Raw genomic sequence first — 21,604 nt, 5'->3', positions numbered from 1 at the left:
TATTTGTTCTTCCATACAACCTTCCGTTCAGTATTCGAAGCAAAATTTTTGCTGATATGAGACTAAAAGTTCTATAATCCTCACACCTCTTCGGGTTCGATTTCTTAATCATAGGTACCATAATAGTCTTCAGGAAATATTTTGGCCACTCTCCTATTACATAGAAGAGTCAGAACAACTCTTTCTTGCCCCTGTCTCTCATATTCTTAATGAATTCTATTGATATATTATCTATCTCGGTTGCCTTTCTATCCGTAATCTCGAATATAGCTTTTCCAAACTTCTCCCGAAGAATACTAAAACCTTTAAATTTCTAGCGTACTTCATTTTCTACTTCAGCATCTACGCCACATGGTCTGTTTCTACTCACAAGTCCTCAATATATTCTTTCCTAAATCTTGCACTTCTCTTGCTGACTACATCCCCATTCTTATTTTCTACTCCCATTTATAATACCCCTTAAGTTCCATAATTTTATCTCCTTGTACATTTCCTCATATTTCTCAACTCTTTCTAATTCTTTTATGTCCTTGCATTTTCTTTTGTAAAAATCTTCCCTTGTTTTGTCTGCTTTTCTTCGTAACTTTTTAACTTCCTGTGTATCTTTCTGCTCTCTTTCGTATCAACCTGTTTCCACGTCTTCGTTTTCCACATTTCCTGCAACATCTGTTCTGTAACTCAGGGTTTCTTAGCCATTTTGTGTTTGCGGTAACCTACTACTTCTTCTGCAGTCTGCTATATGGAAAATTTAATATGCTCCCACCGTCTATTATTATCTGCACCTATCCTTTCCTCGTTTGAGAATTTTTCTTCGAAATTTTCAACGAAAAGATTTCTTACTTCCTCTTTTTCAGAAAATTTTCCGTATTCAACATCTTGTTGTGTACTTTCCTTTTGCCTGCATTTTTCAGTTAAATATCCACTTCGGCCAGTACAAGATTATGATCAGAGAAAATGTCGGCCCCGGGAAGGGTCTTCGCGTTCTTCAAGCTATTTTGATACCAGTTCTGAATCATAGGATAGTCTATTTGACATCTTCGACTGTCTGCTGAGGATTTTCATGTGTATCTTCTTCTCTTGTGCTGACTGAATCAAGTTTTCCCAATTACTAGTGAATTATGTCCACAGAAACTGACTAGTCCATCTTCCTCTTTAATTTCTTTCGCCTGAACCATATTTGCCTACGATAGCACTAGCTTCCTATTTTCTCACACAACTGCACTGAAATCTCTAATTACAATTACGTATGCACTTCCCCCTGCCAATAATTTCTTCTGTTTTCTCATAATTTTCCTCTACTTCTTCAGTTGTATGCGAAGTCATCGAAGGCAAGAATAACAGAGAATAATAAAATGCCTCTTACAACTCTTGTTTTAAGATGATTTAATATTTAGAGTGGAGATGTTTCCTCTTCTGAAATGCTATCGTGTACGTTACTCACTAGCTCTGACCATTTTGTTACATAAGATTCAACACTGAAACCGGAAATTGCAATTTCTACTGCTTCCGATTTTAACAGAGCTAAGTGCAAAAATGAAATACATCATTGGTTTCCAAATTCATATTTTAAAAAATTCTATCTCTCTTACTGTTCTTGCTCCGATACCTGTCAACAGACTGATGGATGGACAGCGTTCTTTCACTAGACTTCCCAGACTTGTATAGAACATAGTTTGGAAGTCAAATAGTAATGAATACGCAGTGATTCACAGATAAAATTAAATGAATCTCAAGAATATGATGATTCACAATCTGTGTTTACCCTTTCGATTTTGAGGCGACTATATTATACACAAATCATATTCAAATTAAAGTGAGCCCTCCCTGTTGGACTAGTGGCAAGTGCGTGTGCATTTCGTGTATGGGGTACTAGAGTCGATTCCCATTGGAAGATCCTTAAAATTTGAACGCATTAAGGTGGTTCGGATTTCATCTTAAACTGTAGATCCACATCACATATAGGCTCGGTGCTGAGACGGGACGGTAAACTACAACCAACCAATTAAGTTAAAACGCATAAACATTATACGGAAATTACTAAATTAAATGTTATCCTAATATTTTGCAGGAAAACGGTTTGCATTCTGAAAAGGTTCCGAATCAATATATTTTTTTTCATCGCAATACAACTTATGAACTCTTAAATTTCAGTATATTATCTTATTGTGTGAAAAAATAAGTTACTAAACATTACCAATAGATTAACAAAGTACGTAAACACTTATGCAGTAAAACTCACCTTCTACATTGTTATTGTCCCTGCTTTCAGAAGCGAGACTCATAGCATGTTCGCATACTTCTCTAGCTTCTCTTTGAGCTAACTGTCTGAGACAAGAAACTGCCGCCTTTCGCAGTAGAAGATGGCCACTTGATAACGTTCTCTGGAAAAGGAGAGTGAATGCAATTGAATTACTTGGATTATATTTTTAATTCTATTAACGTTTTCTTTTCCTTCTTTCAACTCAAGAAATACTTATTCACTTTTACAGAAACACTCTTAACACTCTTGCTTTATTCTACTAAATACGATGCAATCTTCCTGAATAATTTTGTTTCAGTTAGTAAGTAAAGTGTCTGTATACATACACTTAGAAATTCGAGTTAGTTTTAGAACATGACCATTTTCTTTAAAGACTAATATCTCATTTGTTATTTGCTTTGTATTTCTGTGTGCTCACTGTTTTTAATAAATATGTATATAAAATGGTATAAAGAAGCGATATTTAACTACAAATATCACAAAAATATCTGCAATGAATATTTTTCTCTAAAACAACAAAATTTAAGTGTTATTACTTCAACATTTACTATTCCCACCAAAACATATTTCTCCACATATTATGAAGGAAATATAAAAATCCAAATTCTCCACTAACTTAAATAAATAAATAAAATAAGTAAAAGGTAAATGACTTTCAAAGTTCCTTTTTAATTTAATGAGACGAGCCTATAATTCCAATTACTGTGTTTCCTTCTGTTACGTCCAAGAAAAATATCACCAGCAGTCATTCAAACATCTTAGGAAAGATTTTGTATCAATAAAAGTATTAAAAGGTTCCAATTCGTACAAATTCTCTAATTAATATTTGCTTCTATTTGGTTGCCTGACTAACCATTTGACCTAATTGGTCAAAACAATTACACAATAAATGCACTCCATGTCTCCATATTCATTATCTTTCCATTTGTCTACCAACCCCTACAGTTGTATTCAAAATATCACAATATACCCTTATTTTACTTTTTCCAAACTTCCGACTGTCAAAACATTAGCCGCATCAGTAAACAAAATATAATTCAATCCATCATCAAACAAAACCTACATCCTTAACAATTAGTTTAACATTTCTCACTTATCACAATTCAATCTATACCTATAGCTTTATGGCTTCTGATTCATCTAATGTAGGAATCAAAGTTGGAGACAATGCAATATGCAAGTATTAGGTATCAGTCTAAAAATAGTTTTTATTTATGAGTGCAAACATTCAATTTCAATTTCAATCCCTATCAAAATACGTTCCTTACTTAAGTCTTGACGATACTGACAGCTGTCAGCGAAAATTCGACTTTTAATATTTTTAAACAATCTATCATAATTTGGAGAAGTAAAACTATGTGATGCTTTTTGAGTTTATCGACAAGATTGCTCTTCAAGCGGTTTACCTTACAAAGTATCACATAGTGTATTTTCATTGGAAAACGAAATTTAAAGGCAACAAATCAAATAAAACAATCATCAGAATGAAACGAGATTTTTAAAAAAGGGGAATTGTTTCTCGTGTGTATGTCTGCGTTTCTTAACATATAGTTATAAAACAATGTCCAGATTCTACATTTACATTCCAAACTGGTTAGCTTTCATTAGCGGAACATTACTATGGAATCCGAAGTACTTTACTCGGAATCTCCCACAGGAAAGCAAAGAATATCAATAAACTCCCAGCATTAATCCCTTCTGTTTGTAAGAGTAATCATGACAGGAAAATATTGGTTTCGTTAGTTGGTAGCATCAATGGCGTTCATAAGTTGGTGTCAATAAACATTTGTAGGGATGAGAGTGAGAACGTCAGAATTAAACATAGTATGACTAAGCAGAATACAAAAATCATTGTCAGCATTGCTTAAGAAGGTCATATGATGGAAAGGGAATTTAAAGAAAAAGGTCAGAAATAGCTGTCTTTCTATGGAGATTGTGTCGTCATTGCCACGTAACGAAGCTACTGGATAAAATTTCTACTTCCATCATCTTTATAAAGAATTACGAATCACTTTGATGCAAATGGAACTTCACTGGATTCTTCTGTAGTATTGTTTTGTAAAATAACATTATATGCATTTATTTTGTTCAACGAATTTTTATTTCTACTTGAAAATTTTCCTCAGGAAACTGTTTAAAAATGCCACCCATTACTTTAATAAGATGTATGCTGAAATTATATCAACCGATTTCCTTTCATCGAGGATATTATTACATAGAATTTGGAATGTATAGTAGTAGTGTTCATAATGTTGTCAGTCTGACAGCTTGTTGATAATAGTGATATTGCTCTCATTATTGCACGTGCCATAAATAGCTAAGGCACAATGTATTACCTTGCAAGTATCAAGAAGGAACAGTCCAAATGTATAAGCGAGAAAAAACTATATGTATGAAATTTCACATAACCCACCAAAAGAGGAGGCATTCCCTTGAAGGCAAATGCAAAATTTTTATGCGAGGCTGTTATATTGACATAATACCAACAATTTTATATCTGCCATGTGCATTAGTGAATTAAACATTAACTTTTTTGACTTCTAAAAATTATTTCTGGCAACTAGTTCCTAATTTCTTTCCCATTACATTACATTTGCCTATTGAGTCGAAGTATAAACGAAAGGAAATATAATACCTAGTTCATTGTCCCAAGATTATATCCTGCGATAGATGATTAACGGAAGTAGGTGATTATGACAAATTAGTGGAGTGAGAACGTGAAGTAGGGGAGAACAGAAGACTCTCAAGAAAACCCACACATACGATGTTACTGTATCTATCTCGAACTTCATGGCCCTGGAATTGAGCCTGTAAGTCCAGCATCAGAGGTGAGAACTTTAGCATTGAGCAATCGTGCCTAGTCAAATCATAAACAAAGCCAATATTACGTAATAATCAGCAGGAGAAGAAAGTTGATAATTATCTGTTATAATGAAGTATAGTAATCTAAACTTACACACAGAGTGGGCACGAGAGATGAAAGATTCACATGGCGTGGAGCAAACAAATGAAGCTGTTGCAGACATGCTGTAGCTTCTGCCTGAACTAAAGGATCCTGATGATCTTGCATTATTGCACACGCACACAAAAATGATGACCGAGCCATACACACTGTTGTAGTATTACCTAGAATAAATTGTTATCGCTCTCATGAGAACATAATCAATAAAACAAGTAGCTTTCAATTAACGAACAAACATATACACTCATATATATAAAATACATAATGAAGATAAACGCACAATGATAAGAAAGCAGACAGCAAAAGGAAATAAGACGCACGAACGGAAAATTACTCTTAAAACGCCAATAAGATATAAGAATGTCAAAAATGTTTACACAGTATTTTGCATCTTCTGCTTGTCAAAACACAATCAATATTTACTGCTGAAGGAATTTTGGCGAAGTCTGGTTTATTTAAGAAACAAGGGATTACTGAAATATTAAGTGTTAAATGCACGTGTGTGTATGAGTATTTAACTTAAATATTAATATGATTCTCAATTGACAGAACGTACTTGCGGCATTTATGATCTTGCTGACTTTAAATCTGTTTATGTAGTAATCAAGTGGATTCGATCCTATGTATCCCAAGCTTTTTTAAATCTTATTATGGCTTATACCACAATAGTATCTTAAGTAAAGTTCCTGACGACATCTGAAAACTTGATCCAGACTTGAAGCACGAAAAAATTACATTCGTAAAAGTAAACATTTGAGAACTCAGAGATACATCGTCTCTAAATGCAAGAATTTTCAAAATTAGCGAAACATGTAATTATTCTGAATGTAACTCAATCTTTTTCATTTCTTATTTTTTTTCCAAGAAAAAATCCTGCACATCGATAGTTCACATATTGTTAATAATCACAGTCAAAAGAAAAATAAACAAATAACATTTTCCGTTAATATTTTCCCCGCGATAGTTGTACTTTTAAATCACATAAAATTACTACAAGTACTTGTCCTCTGATCCGAATTATCGTAAAATTTACAAACTGAAATAAGAATAAATGTGTATCACAACTTCATACTTTGTTAACATCAGAAAAATGTTTTCAATGTATAAATACATTTTTCTTATGACTCAGAATTAATATTTGAAATCTTAGAGAACTCAACAATTTCACCTTCACTATTCTTTATATATCAATAAATTCCCATGTTTACCTATCTCTGAAATTAAGCGCATGAGATTCTGAATAATTATTAAACCATCCCTTTGATTTAAACTACTCGCTGGGCAAAACTATATGTTTATTGTAAAAAATTATTAACGAGTAACAGTTTCGCCAACTATCTATTTTGGCTTCATCAGACATAGATATCTAGATAATTTTTACACTAAATGTATTGTTTTGCGCAGTGTGTAATTTAAATCAAATTTACGTATATTAAAAGCAAAGCTTACATAATGAAAAACCATACCTTGAAGTTCAGGTCCAACTGTAGTAATGAGAGCTGACAAGCACTTTCCAATGCATTGATGAACATCCACGTGTGACTGAGGCACATTTAAAAGAAGTTTCAGAGCTAATGATAATGACGGTTCAACGTAGCCTCTGAACATGGGCCCTCCTGTATCCGCAATCAAGGCTAGAGCATGCAGCGACCATACCTGGGAAATTTCGGAATTTAGTCATAATATTAACGTAAAAAAAAAAAAAAAAAAAAAAAAAAAAAAAAAAAAAAAAAAAACTTCAATAACTCCACTAAAATTAAGTATAGTAATAAAATTTATATTGGCTTAAATGAGTTATAAATTCAAAATATCAATTTAAGGTTAACAGAAGCACACACGTGTCTTACGACGAGATGTAGATGAAAAAAGCCTACAGGACATACATTTATAAATTTACTTTATTTGCAGCCAAAATACTAAATATATGTACTTCTGCTCTGATTTCCTTCTTACGCTAGTAGAATATAGAAATCAGCAGTTTAATTAGAATATTATTATTTTTTTTATGGATGGACATGGCAATAAGAAATAGAGAATGAGAATACGAAAAAAAATCTTATTTCTTACAACGAAAAATATCTTGACTGGCTGGAAATGTTGAATTACAGGTTGAAGCATGCACAGTTTTACAATATTTTGGACAAATTCCTATATACACAATCTTGTTTAAATAAATAAATAAAAAAATAATTAAATAATAAAAAAAAAAGAGATCTCTTTAAAAAGCCCTGCGCTCTTACACAGTCGAGCAAGGGAGGTTTTCTTTCGCTAATTGAGATCTTTATTTACAGCCAAAGTATTAGAATTTCTAACGTACAGTTACAGAATATGGCCTTTTAACGAAGGTGGGTAACCAAGATTACTTGAACAAAATTGTATATTCACGTGTCAGAGCAAAGATATCTGAGCATGGGCATGGGGCAATCCAAATGAAATCGACCCATTTCCAGGTCAAAGGTTCCTGACAAAATTTATTTATTATTTAATTTTTCACCTAAGATTGTATTACATTCAGGGAGTTGAAAACGGGTATTCATTTGTTTCTTAGCCGCGTAGGTAGGTTTGTTTGTAGCGGCTATTTTGTATAGGCGTGTGTGCGTATTTTGCACTTTTCAGAGGATTTCGTTAAACGCTGTAACATTTTAGGTTTTAAAGATAATGAGTTCAAACCAAAAACCATATGAAAGGTAATAGAATGGACAACATTCTGTGTTCTGTGGACATTGAGACTTACTTTAGAACATCGAAAAAAGAAGCTGTGAACATTGAGGTTGGAAACCTAGAAATGGCCGTTTTGGAATGTACATTTTTAAACGAAATAAATGAGACTCGCCTTCAACTTTTTGTCTACATAGAGACTAGATAATATACAATGTCCCAACCAAGTTTCAGATCTGAGAACCATACACTTGATTCTTTGGAAATTTGTAAACATTGCGAATTTTCGAAAATCATGTATTTTCATCATCAAATATCTTAGGAAGGACACAAGTGAAAAATCCAAAATTTGCACAAAATAGACGATGGTTATGCAGTAATAAGTGAGTAACATTGCATCACTAAGACTTGAGTAATTTCTGAGTTATAAGTTGTTGCAGTGATGTGAAATTCGCGATTTTAAGAGCTCAACAGATGTACAGATTTTGTGTTGATATAGTATCTCAGGCATACAATTTATCTATGTTTCATCAGAAGTGCAGTCAAACAGCAAGAAATTCGAAATTTGCTACGTGTAAAAGAATTATCGATACCAGATCATATCATACCTCTGACGCATACACAAATCAGATGTTATGAATACTCACAATCAGATGAATTTACCGATTGCAGTACCTCAGTACTTTCAGAACATAGCATGTTGCCATTTGCACCTAATGATACCGTAGCCTGTATTTATGACGAGAAATGGTGGATTGGGAGAATTGAAGATAAAAAATCAGTCAAGAAAGTAACGATCTTTTCGATCACTTTTTCCATCCGCATGGCCGAAGAACCTCTTTTAAACTATCTACGAATGACAAAGTGTGAGTGCCAATCAGTAAGGTTCTCCGGAAACTCACACCCACAGAGTTCACAACTCCTACAGGTCGTACTTTCAATATCAGTGCCAAACTCTGTACACAAATTAGTCAACTATTTACCTCACTGATGTCTTAACAGCAGCGCTATAGGCAGAAAAGAACTAACAGACTTGTTTCGTTTTTTATACAAGATATAATTCATAAATTATGCACACTTTACTCATTTGACATTACTATCCCGTTATTTTGACTTTTGCTACAAAGTTTATATCCCCACCTCATGGCGCTTCATGATATCAAGTTCCAGTGAAGAAAAACCTTATAACTTAGAAATTACTAGTCTCAGTAATGCCCACTTGTTACTGCACAACTATTGTCTACTGTGTGCAAGTTTGAGATTTTTCACTTGTGTCTTTCCTGAGATATTTGATGGTAAAAATACATGATTTTCGAAAATTTGCAATGCTTGCAAATTTCCAAAATATCAAGTATATGATTCTCAGATTTGAAACTTATTTGAGACGTTGTCTATTATCTACTCTCTATATAGACAAAAATTGAAGACGAGTCTCATTTATTTCGTTTAAAAATGTACATTCCAAAATGGCCATTTCTAGGTTTCTAACCTTAATGTTCAGAGCTTCTTTTTCCGACGTTGTAAAGTACGTCTCAATGTGCACAGAACACAGAATGTTGTCCATTCCATTATCTTTCATACAGTTTTGGTTTGAACTCATTATCTTTAAAACCTTAAAAAAAAGTTTAATGGAATATATTAAAAAGTTAAAAATACGCTGAGGCGTCTATACAAAATGGCCGCTACGACAAAACCTGCGCGGCTAAGAAACAAATGAATACCCCTTTTCAACTCCCTGAATGTGATACAAACTTAGGTAAAAAAAATTAATAAAAAACTAAATTTTGTCAGCAACCATCATTGGTCGATTTCATTTGGATTGCCCCGCATATCAAAATCTAACCTGAATATACTCACATTGTTATCTTCAATATTGCACATATAAAAACATTTGTACAGCATCTACTAAACCTTTTGATTGTAGCGAAAACAGAAAAGGTATTACATCAAAAACTGAATCAGTTTATTTGATCCACTTGCATGAATTTGTTTAGCAATGTACGCTAGATGAGAGGATTCATGTAAATAGAAATAAATAGAAATTACAATACCTCAGAATACGAAAATCAGAATTAAAAAAAAAAAAAAAAAATCTTCCTTCTTAATTTATAATATACATTCTCAGTTAATGTGATTTACTAACGTTAATGCGATTTCTTTATTCTGGATATGCAAAATCATGTATCTACAACATATTAATTATACACTAAGTATCATTCCATTATAGACCAAAACAACAATAGTAAGACGAGATAGAAAGAATTAACAAGTGGTCACATTTTAAGTGCCTTAAAATATTCTTAATTGCCATACATATATCTGATAGAATACTAGTTGACATTAATAGTATATAAATAGTCTACTAATCTTTATCAACATCAGTAAGCACCAGTGATTGAATCTCTAGTTCAATTCGACTTCAAATCGAAACACTTAATGAAACATCATTACAAATCGATGGCCACAAGACACCACTTATTACAAGAAAAGAAGCATTAACTACTACGGCTTCAAGACATTTAACTACTTGCAGGTAAGGACACTGGTTTAAAAAACAATCAGCAAGTGTATTCAAAGAGGTAGGACTTGCAATACTTACATACAGACTCTACATATAAATAATATATTAACTTCAGATAATTCCTTATACCAAATAAAAATGAAATGAAATCTTTCAGTTTTACGTCCCACGATTGTGGCATGTAGGCTAAAGGAGACGGTGATGATAAGGGTAAATGAAATGGTGAAATGAAGAAAGTGGGAACAAACGGGAGACCTCCGAGAAAACCCACGCACGCGGTTATACCAAATAAAAGGAAACCAGTATAATAAACAGCGATCGAAAAACAATGCACCTACAAACAATACATCAAAATGCTGTCGGTGATATTTTTATAACCCTGTTAATTTTGAAACAAGTCTCCTGGCTAAATGGTTAGAAATTTCGACTTTGACTCTGTCACATCTTCCGACCATCATAATGTTGCTGATTAACAACTTCCTATAATACGTAGCTATGCAACTATGGAGGAACATTTTCGTTTATTAGCTTCGGCCATGGACAGGGAGTCACCAAGATTATTATTTTGCTTCCTAGAATACGACTGGCGTACAGACAGATTACAAGCTCGCTTGGCTGCAATCAAAACCACGAGAAGATCTAGTAGAATGATTGATCTACTGAATAAGATCAATAAATGCTGACACATTTCCTGGTTTCTCAATAACTCTTAACAAGGATTTTTTCCCTGAATTTATATAATAATACTGTCGAGAAGAATTTACGGCTCAGCTCTATTGTTTGTACAAGTGGGGGCTAAAATATGACATATTGGTATTCATCACAGTTACAAGAGCGATTATCAGACAGTAATTACTTATATCAACGAAGCTTACAACTAATGCTGTGTCAGAGCTGGAGAAACTATATACGTCCAGCTTATTAATAAATAAATTATAGCACGCAGTCGTACTTCCTGAAATAAATTGTTATATACTATGCATTATGCAATTATTATGCGTTATTAACTACTCTCCTAATACATCTAGGATCAACAGCAGACATCGAAACCCTGAGTACAAATACTCTTGAGAGTGTCTGTTATCTTCTCACATGTCGTATACATCATATATTTTCCGGTGATCTTACAGAAGAAATAGTCTGTTATATGCATCTACTTATAAGAAGAAATATGTACACTACAGGTATATTATATGGACAGAGCAGGGACCTACTGCTCTCTTAGAAAATGTTATATTTCATGACTACAGCACAGATAAATAATCTTTAAACGTATATTACAGCTATTTTACCTTGGGCTTATTTAAGAACTACTTCTTATGGAAAATCCCGGCTTATATGCTGGATATATGTTAAATTAGTAAAGACTTCTTTAAATTTTATCAGTTTTATACTAAAACCAGACATTGAAGATAAGTGTCTTATTTTCTTCTTCTGTTGAGCACATTTACATGCACACATTATTTTAGGAAATTAATTTGTAAATAAGCAAAACTTTAGGTCAATATTATTAAGTATGTTCACTTAAATTAAAAAATAAATATGAATTTTACACATAACCTAACAAGATTTATCACATTTCAGGATTTTAGATTGAAATATTTATCTTATCAGCAAGCAAAGCTTATGGTCAGTATAATATAAATATCCTCTGACTGCTTAAATTGATAAATAGTATTTTATTGTCTCATCTGCCCAGAATCAGTAATTCGTGGAGTAAATATGCTTCACTAAAGAATAGAAATTACAAGTTTAATGCTTTTTATCTATAACTGAGCGTATGAAACGGCCCCTTACAAGTCTCGTATAATCTCGAATATTGAGAGTAATTCAAACAATCAATTGAAGCGGAAGGACTGTCTATATAAAAAAAAGCATTTATTCCGAAGTAGGGAGTCCGCTTTCGATACGTTTTTTCGGCGTTATCTCCTTTACACACTTTTTGCAATTTGTTATTAGGTTCGCCCTTGTATATTCGCCATGTTGGTAACATAAATGCTAGTTTCTTTCCCACAATGCAACTGTTCGGTTACCTTGCGCCAAGTAGTTCCCTCCGCTCGCCGTATAGTCCAATGTTTATAACCGCTTATATATAACAAATAAACCGATTTTTCGACACACTTATATATTATCAAGCACACAAACGATCAAAATATCCATCTTTCCTGTAAATTTTAAAAATTTTGCTGGAAATGGACGCCCAACTTTAGAACTTAACCAAAAAATAATAATAATAAATAAATAAATAAATAAAAAATTTAAAAAACCTATTAATTTACATGCGAAAGGTAAATTAATAAAATTCATGTAAATTCATATTTATTTATGATTTGCGAAAGGTTGTGGGATATTTATAATTTCTTCCCCTATCTGCTTGTACAGAATACATCAAAGATTTTGGTATGTATTAAGCCTATAGTTACACTGTCTTTTAAACACCATTTACCCATCACTAATATCAATTTATTTTAGTTACCCACGTATAGCCATTATAAATGTGGTAAAAACTCCTTGAGGTTTCTACGCGAAGAAATTTTCGATTCTTGTTTCTCAGAAAGCTTTTTCCTTCCTTTAGTACAAGAATCGCCCCTCCAAATTCCGTGATATTATTTATCAATAGTTGTACATAGGACACCAACATTTCACTCACATAAACTGCTAGATCATATCAACAGCACAACTCTAAAACAGGAATCTCGAAAATAGTAATTTTAAGACCGTCGCGTTTACAGATTCACAGATCACTGAAAAATCGAAAATCAGCTTCTTGCACTCACAACTTCTTTGAAAGGACTTAAAGAGGACAATTTTAATTTTGCAACTCTGTTTGTTATACTGGGAATAATGGAAAACTCATTCAACATATGTAGCTAGGCGAAAACAAATATACAGAAGCAGATACTGATGTAGTGCCAACATTATGATGTATCATTTTTCTATGAGACGTAAACCTGTAGCTCAAACTGGGATCCGAACAACATTGAACTCCCACCGGGAATCCAATCCGGGCTTCTGCTGGGCCGAAGGCGTGTATGCTAACAAATACGCGGAAAGTGTTCAAAGATGACACATATACTCATCGATAGATCTCATTGGGGTTAACAAAATAATATGAGTGAGTGTAAAACTTCAAGCGTAGTTTTCGAGAAAATGAAGAAAAAAACCTGACTTTTTAATAAATTGAAATTGATGCTGTGGTGATTACCACGCCACCTATTAAAATGAAACTGACCTTCATCGGAAGTATATCTTTTACAAGCTGTTCATTATGAAACTACCACGACAATACTATACAGTATGGTTAATGAGCTTAAAATATATAAACCGATAATCATGTCTGTTGTTCTGTATGGTTGCGAAACGTGGTGGCTTACTATGAGGGAAAAGCATAGACTGGAAGTATTTGAGAATAAGATCCTGAGAACAATACACGGACCCAAGAGGAACGGGAATGGGGAATGGCGGAAACTTCATAACAAGGAACTACATAATGTATACAGTTTAGGATCATCAAATCTAGGAGGCTCAGGTGGAAAGGTCATGTAGCGAGAATGGAAGAAAGTAGGAACGCTTTCAAAGTTTTAACTGGAAGTCCACAATCGGAAAACGACCATTTGGAAGACCTAGACGCAGATGGGAGGACAATATTAAGATGGATCTCGCAGAAATAGGAATACAAAGTAGAAACTAGGTCCAATTGGCTATGGATAGAAGTCAATGGATAGCTATTGTGAACGCGGCATTGAACCTCCGGGTTTCACAGGCCATAGAGTTAGTTACTTATGGTCAATGAGATTAGCTCAAAATTATGATTAACTCTTAAATTTTGATTTTTATTTAACTATGTATTAGTCGATAGATCAAACCGAAATGAATAAAATTACATGCTTGAGGGGAATTTTTCGTCTTAGTTTATGAGAAAATTTACAAAATTAATTGTTTATGACATTAAAAGTGTCATTCGTGGCCAACCTGATGCGGTTGACACTTTTTATTCTGTTGGAATATAACGTTTATTTATTTATTTATTTATGTGTTGTATATGAAAAATATTCACTGTTAAGTAACAGATAGTATCTATTGCTATTTGATTTCTCCTAATAGCAACACACAGTCTTAACAGTGAAGCATATACTACTTGTAAAGACTAGACCAACACATGTTATTAAAATAATTAATAATAACACATAAAGCAAGTGCAGTGTATAAGTATCCTGAATATAAGTATCTACAATACCCTATCTAGACAAAGAAAACTTTTTATTATAAATAAAGCAACACAATCACGAACATTTAAGTGAATATTTTACCTGCACAATTGGTGAAGTTGTGTCCTGTGCCAAAGCCAAAAGAATGCTAACGCTTGTGTTCAGATGCTGACTAGAACCCATGCTTCCAACATACCGGTGAAGACATCCCAACGAAAGAGAATGACCCGTTCTCGTTATGACATCTCGTGCTGATTTCAACCGATCAAAGCTATTTTGTGACATCTCTGCCGTAAATCGAGAATCTCCAACGACCTGCGCCATTCGGCCAAGAGATTCCGCCGCAGCACATCGTAAGATGGGGTTACTGCTTGTGAGGCCGCCCTATAATAAACAAAATAAATAAATAAATAACGGCACCATAACAATCAGCAGTGTTTAAAGTTCAAGAAAGAAAATCGTATTTACCATATATAAGAAAAACTTATGGTACAAAAGCTATTAAAAGAATTTCAATCAATTATATTTTTCTGCAAGTGTACACTCAATTTAAGACATCTAATAAAATATGAGATGTATCAATAGTTAATTAAAACAGGAAAACAAAATATTGAAACAAACAAAGAGGAAGTAATATTTCCAAATATCAAAAGAAGGAATGCTAGTGACAACAAACTACGTCTCAAACGTTTGTTTTCCAGAAAATAGAAAACATATTCAGCATGTGATACATTATATAATATTTACGACAGAACATCAGTTTTTATACGTATCAGTCAGTAAATTCCGCTTGAAATTGAGGAAAAAATCGTATTCCGTGATTCAAAATTTCAACGTATCCGTGTTTCCTATGAACCTCTCCATTACAAATATCTTTCATTGTATTACGGATAAATCCATTACATTATATTTAGTGGTTCTTCCAAGAACAGGTGGAACCAAATATACAGGTTTTGGTGCATGTATTGGTTTCTATAACCTATCAATTAGGGAACTACCTCCATCACATCAATTCATTAGAGTGATGTAACGGTTCTAAAAGCTTAAACGTCAGATTTGTAATCCACAGATCCGTTTTCGGATCCATTCCGAGCTACTTTCTTTTATTTTTATATCTACAATGCAACTGGTTACCACTATTAATTATTTTTTTACTTGTTTGTATACAACTTGTTCTTCCGAACGCAATAAATAAAAAAAAAAAAAATGGCATAAGCAGACACTGTTTGATGTTATTTATTAAACAATTCAAGATTATCCTACGCAAAATGCAAGATTGTATAACAATTATTAATAGTGACAATCATGAATTGAAACTTAACGATCCAATATTCATCATGCGAATAATTTCATTAGCATACAACCAACTATGTTAAAACAAATATACTTAATTGTGATTATGTGCTTTCAAAAAGCGGAATACACTGTAAATCAGGTTGTTCTAAGTTTTGAGAATGTTCTCGACATAAATTTTAGCAAAATATACGATGAACGTTCGTTTGAAGATTCTTCAGAGAAACTACGGTATTTATAAAATGTTCTTTTTGTGAAGTATATTTTGCTGCATCCAAAGTATTTTGCCTCTACACTTTCATTTTCATAATGCACAAAGCAAAGACTGCTTGATGTGGGATTGAGCCTGCAATCTATTGTAAAAAGAGGTAGTGCCTACTTAGGTTACTCATTTTCTATTTATTACATTAAGAGTAACAACAAGCTGATATAAACAAGCAAACAACATAATTAACAATGATAACCAGTTGAATTGTAGAAATAAAAATAAAAGTACCACGGCCTGAATTCGAATACGGATCTGTAAGTTACAAATCCGACCCTTAAACCACTATATCATAGAGGCTCTTATTAGGCCATTGCGATCTCACAAGCAACTAGCATCAATTTCAATTTTATTCTTTTGGTAGAACTTCTACCCTAACTTTCTCATCATCCTTTGAGATAGAAGATTTCCACTTCGTAAATGAACTTACAAATATGAATACAAGAAATATCATATCATATACATTTATTCAAGAATAAACTTAAATGATACTTGTATATTCCTCGTTATATTCATTAGTTATGTCACGATAAGAGCCTTATACCTTTGCCCAACTTTGTAGATACAATGTTGCTATCTCATCAAGGTGCTCATTACGAGAGCAAGCAAATTAATTCTGTTAATTGTACCTACCCCAAGTATTTACGTATCAGTCATAGAGCTGCAATTAAATGTTTAATAAGATTCTAATAGGGAAATCAAAACTAGTCTCTCTACCCCCTCAATCTAAATCAACAGTTTACACACTTTTGACATGTAGTTCACTACGAAATATATTACACATGGTGTATAGAAGTATGTCACTAACACTTGCATTTTTATTTTCTTAAGTGACTGGTGTGATAAAACAAACCAGAAATTCATAACAAAAACTGGGAAAAGAAGACCAATCAATCCTGAACGTAGAAAAAGGAAAGGACTCTAGCTGGGATATTTTGATATAGACCACATGTAACACATTATTAATTAATTTATTTGTGTATTCCAACAACGGAAAAAGGTTTCGTTATCATGATATCTCAATCTTTATCTAAATTTTCTATTTCAGCCCGGGGTTTTTAATCTCTTGTAAGACACTTCGATAATACTACTCTCAACTAATGATCAAACTATCAATGTAGAATAAACAAACCTTGTTTATTCGGGGATTGTATTTTGTTACATTTCCTAAGTGTTTGTATATATTAGTTTGGATCGAGTAAGCACCGATATGTTGTAAAAACTTAAGCATATTAATTATTAAAAAAAAAAAAAAACAACCCTTTATTAGTACCTTTCTATATCGGCATGATCACTAATTATTATTTTAAGTCTACAGTTATGATTCCTTTAAGGTGGTCTTAGTGCTTTTCTTCGAGTATGTAAGAAGAAAAATCTTTATATGAACCCACGTATACCACTTTGCATTGAAAAAGAAAAACTGTGCTTATTTAAAATAACGCTAGCGTCAAAATCATTTTTCGTCGTTGGAACATTCAAGTAGGCTATTATTTGGGAAGAAATTATCTTATTTGGGATGTGACAGGAAGTATGGTGGAAAGTAAAGAAAAGGGAGCAATTAGATTGCAAGTGATAGATGGTACGAAAAGGATAAGGAGAACACTTCTACGTCAAAATGAAGATACTAACGAAAAAATAAAGCTTCTAAATTTGTGGCAAGAATCCTATTTGTGAACACATCTCTCTTTCTGCCTAAAAGAAATTAGGTAGCATGCAGATAATCAACAAAAGCCTTTTCTTAAATTTGATTTCCAAATAATATTGTTTCTCCATCATAATACTCACTATAATAAGAGAAGCTGCAGATTTCTTCACATCGTCTTGTACAAAAGAAGTTTTAGTTTCTGTAAGACCTTTAAGGCCACTTAAAACAGCTGTAAAAATATTCATCTGCACAGCTTCTTGGCGAGTCGACTTCGTATGGCGAATGCATTCCCCAAAATGATCCAGCATTTGAAGTCGATGCTTATTGGCAACATGAGGAAATATCTGCCCAAAAAGTATAACTGACATGTCTATCACAGCTACTCCCAAAGGCAACGGACCAGGAATCAACTCTCCCTAGAAAATAAAACGAAAAAATACAAGAATAATCTGAGATCTTACATTTCTTACGCACACTTGTCAAAAGTATTTGTGCATAGAAGATAATTGCTTGTCAAAAGGATCCAAAATCAAACAGTCACTGTTTTAAGAGCTTTGACAATTATAAAGAACTACTTAATTTCATTTATACGTACCAATTAACGCTTTCTTTAACGAAGGGTTCCATTTTTTAAGAATGTAGATAATGGTTCATTTTCAATATTAATTGTATGTTCGCAATGTACTAACTGTATATTGAACAATAATAAAAAGTTACGTAGTTAAATAAATCGATAATTTGGCTTAACCGATCAATTTTTACAAAGGAAATTATGCTGACACTTACAGGAGTTAAAGGCCGATATAAGCAACAGGCATCATGTTCCAAAGCACCAGATCCAGCTGCGCTATTGGGTTGAAGCTGAAACGAGAAAGGAAAATTATTACAAATTAATATCAACATTACTAAAAGTAGTAAAAGAAAATTACGTAAGACCATACAGCGATTCATCGTCGCTTTACCTCACCCATATGGCAGACTATTATTATTATCATCATTATTACTAGCGTCAATTACTCGCTTCGCTGGATTAAAATAAGAAAAAATAGTAATATGCTCCGTTAGTCAGTCACTTTTTACTATTACTGAAGCGCTTTCTGATATCAATCGTTTTCTATTATTTTTATATATCTCCCCCTCCCTCAAGTTGTGGGATCGAATTTGGATTTAAACGGCACCGGAAGTGTCACTGTTCATCTCAGCGACCACGAAAGCTATCGATTCAACATTAATATCGGTCATTTTCGATAATTTATATATATATATCCCCTCTCCTCTCCCCTAAGTTGCACCATCAAACTGAAGTGATAAAACCATTCCGAACCTCATCTATGTTGAAAATTTGAACGAGACCGGTCGGGTGGTTCAAAAGTTATTAAGTCACAAGCATACTCACTTTCATATTTTATAGATTATTATTATTATTATTATTATTATTATTAAAAACTGTATTGTAATTCTTTAATTCGTACGCACTCTCCCTTCCCCTTACCTTGCTGTCAAATAATCTATATTACATTCTTCTACCTCCTCGTATCTTTACTATCATATGATCTAAAAAGTAATTAATCCTTTCGCGCACCACATGGCGTTATTAGTGTTCCAAATCTTAGGATATAAATTGCAGCGGGTCAGACCTAACGTCATTTGATAGCTGACAGCTGAAGCTAGTAGATGTGCAAAAAGTGCTAGAATTATTATAATCAGGCGTAAGGTATTATGCCGAGAAGATGAGTAAACTTTCTGCAAAACCGCGATACATTTTACAATTTCATTTCTATAAGAGCTCAAATGCTGCACAGAGCCGTGACAAAATCTGTGCTTTTTATGCGCAAATACGTTATCAAAAGCGACAGCCAAAAGATGGTTCAGTCGCTTTAGATCTGAAAATTTCGATGTCCAAAATGCTCCTCGCAGTGGGCGACTAATGACAGCAAAAGTGAATGATATTCTGATAAAAGTCGAGCAAAAACTGCATATAAGCAGACATAACATCGCAAATGACCTAAGTATAAATCAATAAACAGTTAAACAATTATTTGAAGAAAGCTGGCTACAAAAGCAAGCTCGACGTTTGAATGCCATATTATCTGACTCAAAAACATTTACTTAATCGTATTTCTAGCTGCAAATCTCTACTGGAATGTAACGAACTCGAGCCATTTCTCGAACCATATATATATTTTTAACGGCCCGTCATAAACTGAGAGAACCTAACTGGAAGGTTTTAATGCATTCATCGTATAGCCAGGACCCGGTACCGCCAGATTATCATTTGCTTCGGCCTCTGGATAACTGCTTGAATGATGTTACGCTAGTTTCAAAGAGGCATGTGAAAACTACGTGTCACAATATTTTGTCCAGAAACCACGGAAGTTCTATGACGACAGGATTATAATACTGCCGGAAAAATGGCAGGCCATCGAATAAAATGGTGCATATGTATTTTTACATTATGTTATTTTCAAATCACAATAAAGGTATTATCTATTTTTACTTTTCTATCTATTCAATACTTTTGGATAATCTAATATAAAAATTGATTTATACAAAACTGCTATTTGCATAAAATAATGCTGAACACAAAATGAAACTACTTTATTTTATTTTCCTATTCGTCCTGGTGTTCTTTTCCTATTCGCAGTTCAATCTATACTTTCAACATTTCACTAGCTCAGAACTTCTCTAAACTTCTTCTGGACAGTGCAGTTTTAAGTTGAAACATGAAAAGAATACGCGATTCTAAGATAAAAAGGTTTCCTTCTACACTAATTAGTATATTGCGTGAAATATGAAATGTTTAACGTTTTAATGCTCTGCTCTGAGATCCAAAACAGTGAGGAAAAGTGTTGATGATGATAAATAATGGATGAAGATGCACATTATTGAATCAGATTGAAATCTACCTCGTACCTCTACTTCTTTCAATCACAAAATCAAAAATACTATACAGGTGAATATATATGTAGTAGAATTACAAAAGTTCAACATTCAGATCAACTGATAGGTGGTCTGAAGCATCACTAACAAAACGGTTGTTTGACTTAAAGGAAAAGCATCAATGACATACATATGTCGACAGAATATTATGCAAGAACAACATCAACATCTAGTTATAATATGTGTCCCTTGTGCATTTGAACCAATACTATTTTTAATGTCTAATATATGTAATTTGTTTAAAATTAACCACAATTATCCTGAAAAGTAAGTAATAGAATGAACAGTAAGACAGATGCGCACATAAGCTTGTAAATTAATTGCCAGCTCCGTAGCAAGATTACTTGATCCATAATTTCTATACATTGGAAAAAGAGAAAATGAAATGAAATATTTCAGTTTAACGTCCCAATGCTCTTTCGGCTAAGGGAGACGATGATTAAAGCAAGTGAATGATTATGGAAGAATTGGTGGAAAGAAAAGTGGGAGGAAACGGAAGTACCCCGAGAAAACCCACGGACGCGATGTTTCAACCACAAATTTACTTGGTCGTGGATTGAACCACCAACACCACGTGCAGAGGTAAGGGGGTAAATACAATGCAGACCACTGCACATACATAGAAGAAATTTGACTTAACAAATTTCATCCTTGTACATTTTCATTTGGAAAGGCTTCTTAGAATAGGTTTTACTTACTTTTATTTATTTAGTTATTTTTTTTATAAATATCTGTCGTTTCTACACAAAGATTATTGAAGAGGATTTTAAAACAAAACTTCAACTATTTAAGTTCCATATCTCAGCACACAAACTACTTAAAAACACTATCTTGACTCATGTTTAAAAATAA

At 33.1% G+C, this 21,604-nt stretch overlaps 1 protein-coding gene across 6 annotated transcripts in view; it reads right to left on the bottom strand.

The window, feature by feature from the left end:
* LOC145686057 (HEAT repeat-containing protein 5B) overlaps positions 1–21,604 on the bottom strand; it is a 356,761-nt gene that overhangs the window by 62,116 nt on the left and 273,041 nt on the right. For all 6 annotated transcript variants that reach the window (XM_081758948.1, XM_081758949.1, XM_081758950.1 and 3 more), the window contains 6 exons: positions 18,599–18,673; positions 17,953–18,228; positions 14,712–14,993; positions 6,689–6,878; positions 5,217–5,386; positions 2,240–2,381 (listed from right to left, as the gene is read on the bottom strand). In XM_081758948.1, the coding sequence (XP_081615074.1) occupies positions 2,240–2,381; positions 5,217–5,386; positions 6,689–6,878; positions 14,712–14,993; positions 17,953–18,228; positions 18,599–18,673 (1,135 nt within the window). The remainder of the gene's footprint in view (positions 1–2,239; positions 2,382–5,216; positions 5,387–6,688; positions 6,879–14,711; positions 14,994–17,952; positions 18,229–18,598; positions 18,674–21,604) is intronic.

Source organism: Thermobia domestica, chromosome 5 (assembly GCF_964235325.1).
Source record: "Thermobia domestica chromosome 5, izTheDome1.hap1.1, whole genome shotgun sequence".
NCBI lineage: Eukaryota > Metazoa > Arthropoda > Insecta > Zygentoma > Lepismatidae > Thermobia > Thermobia domestica.
This window is presented reverse-complemented; position numbering and strand designations above follow the sequence as displayed.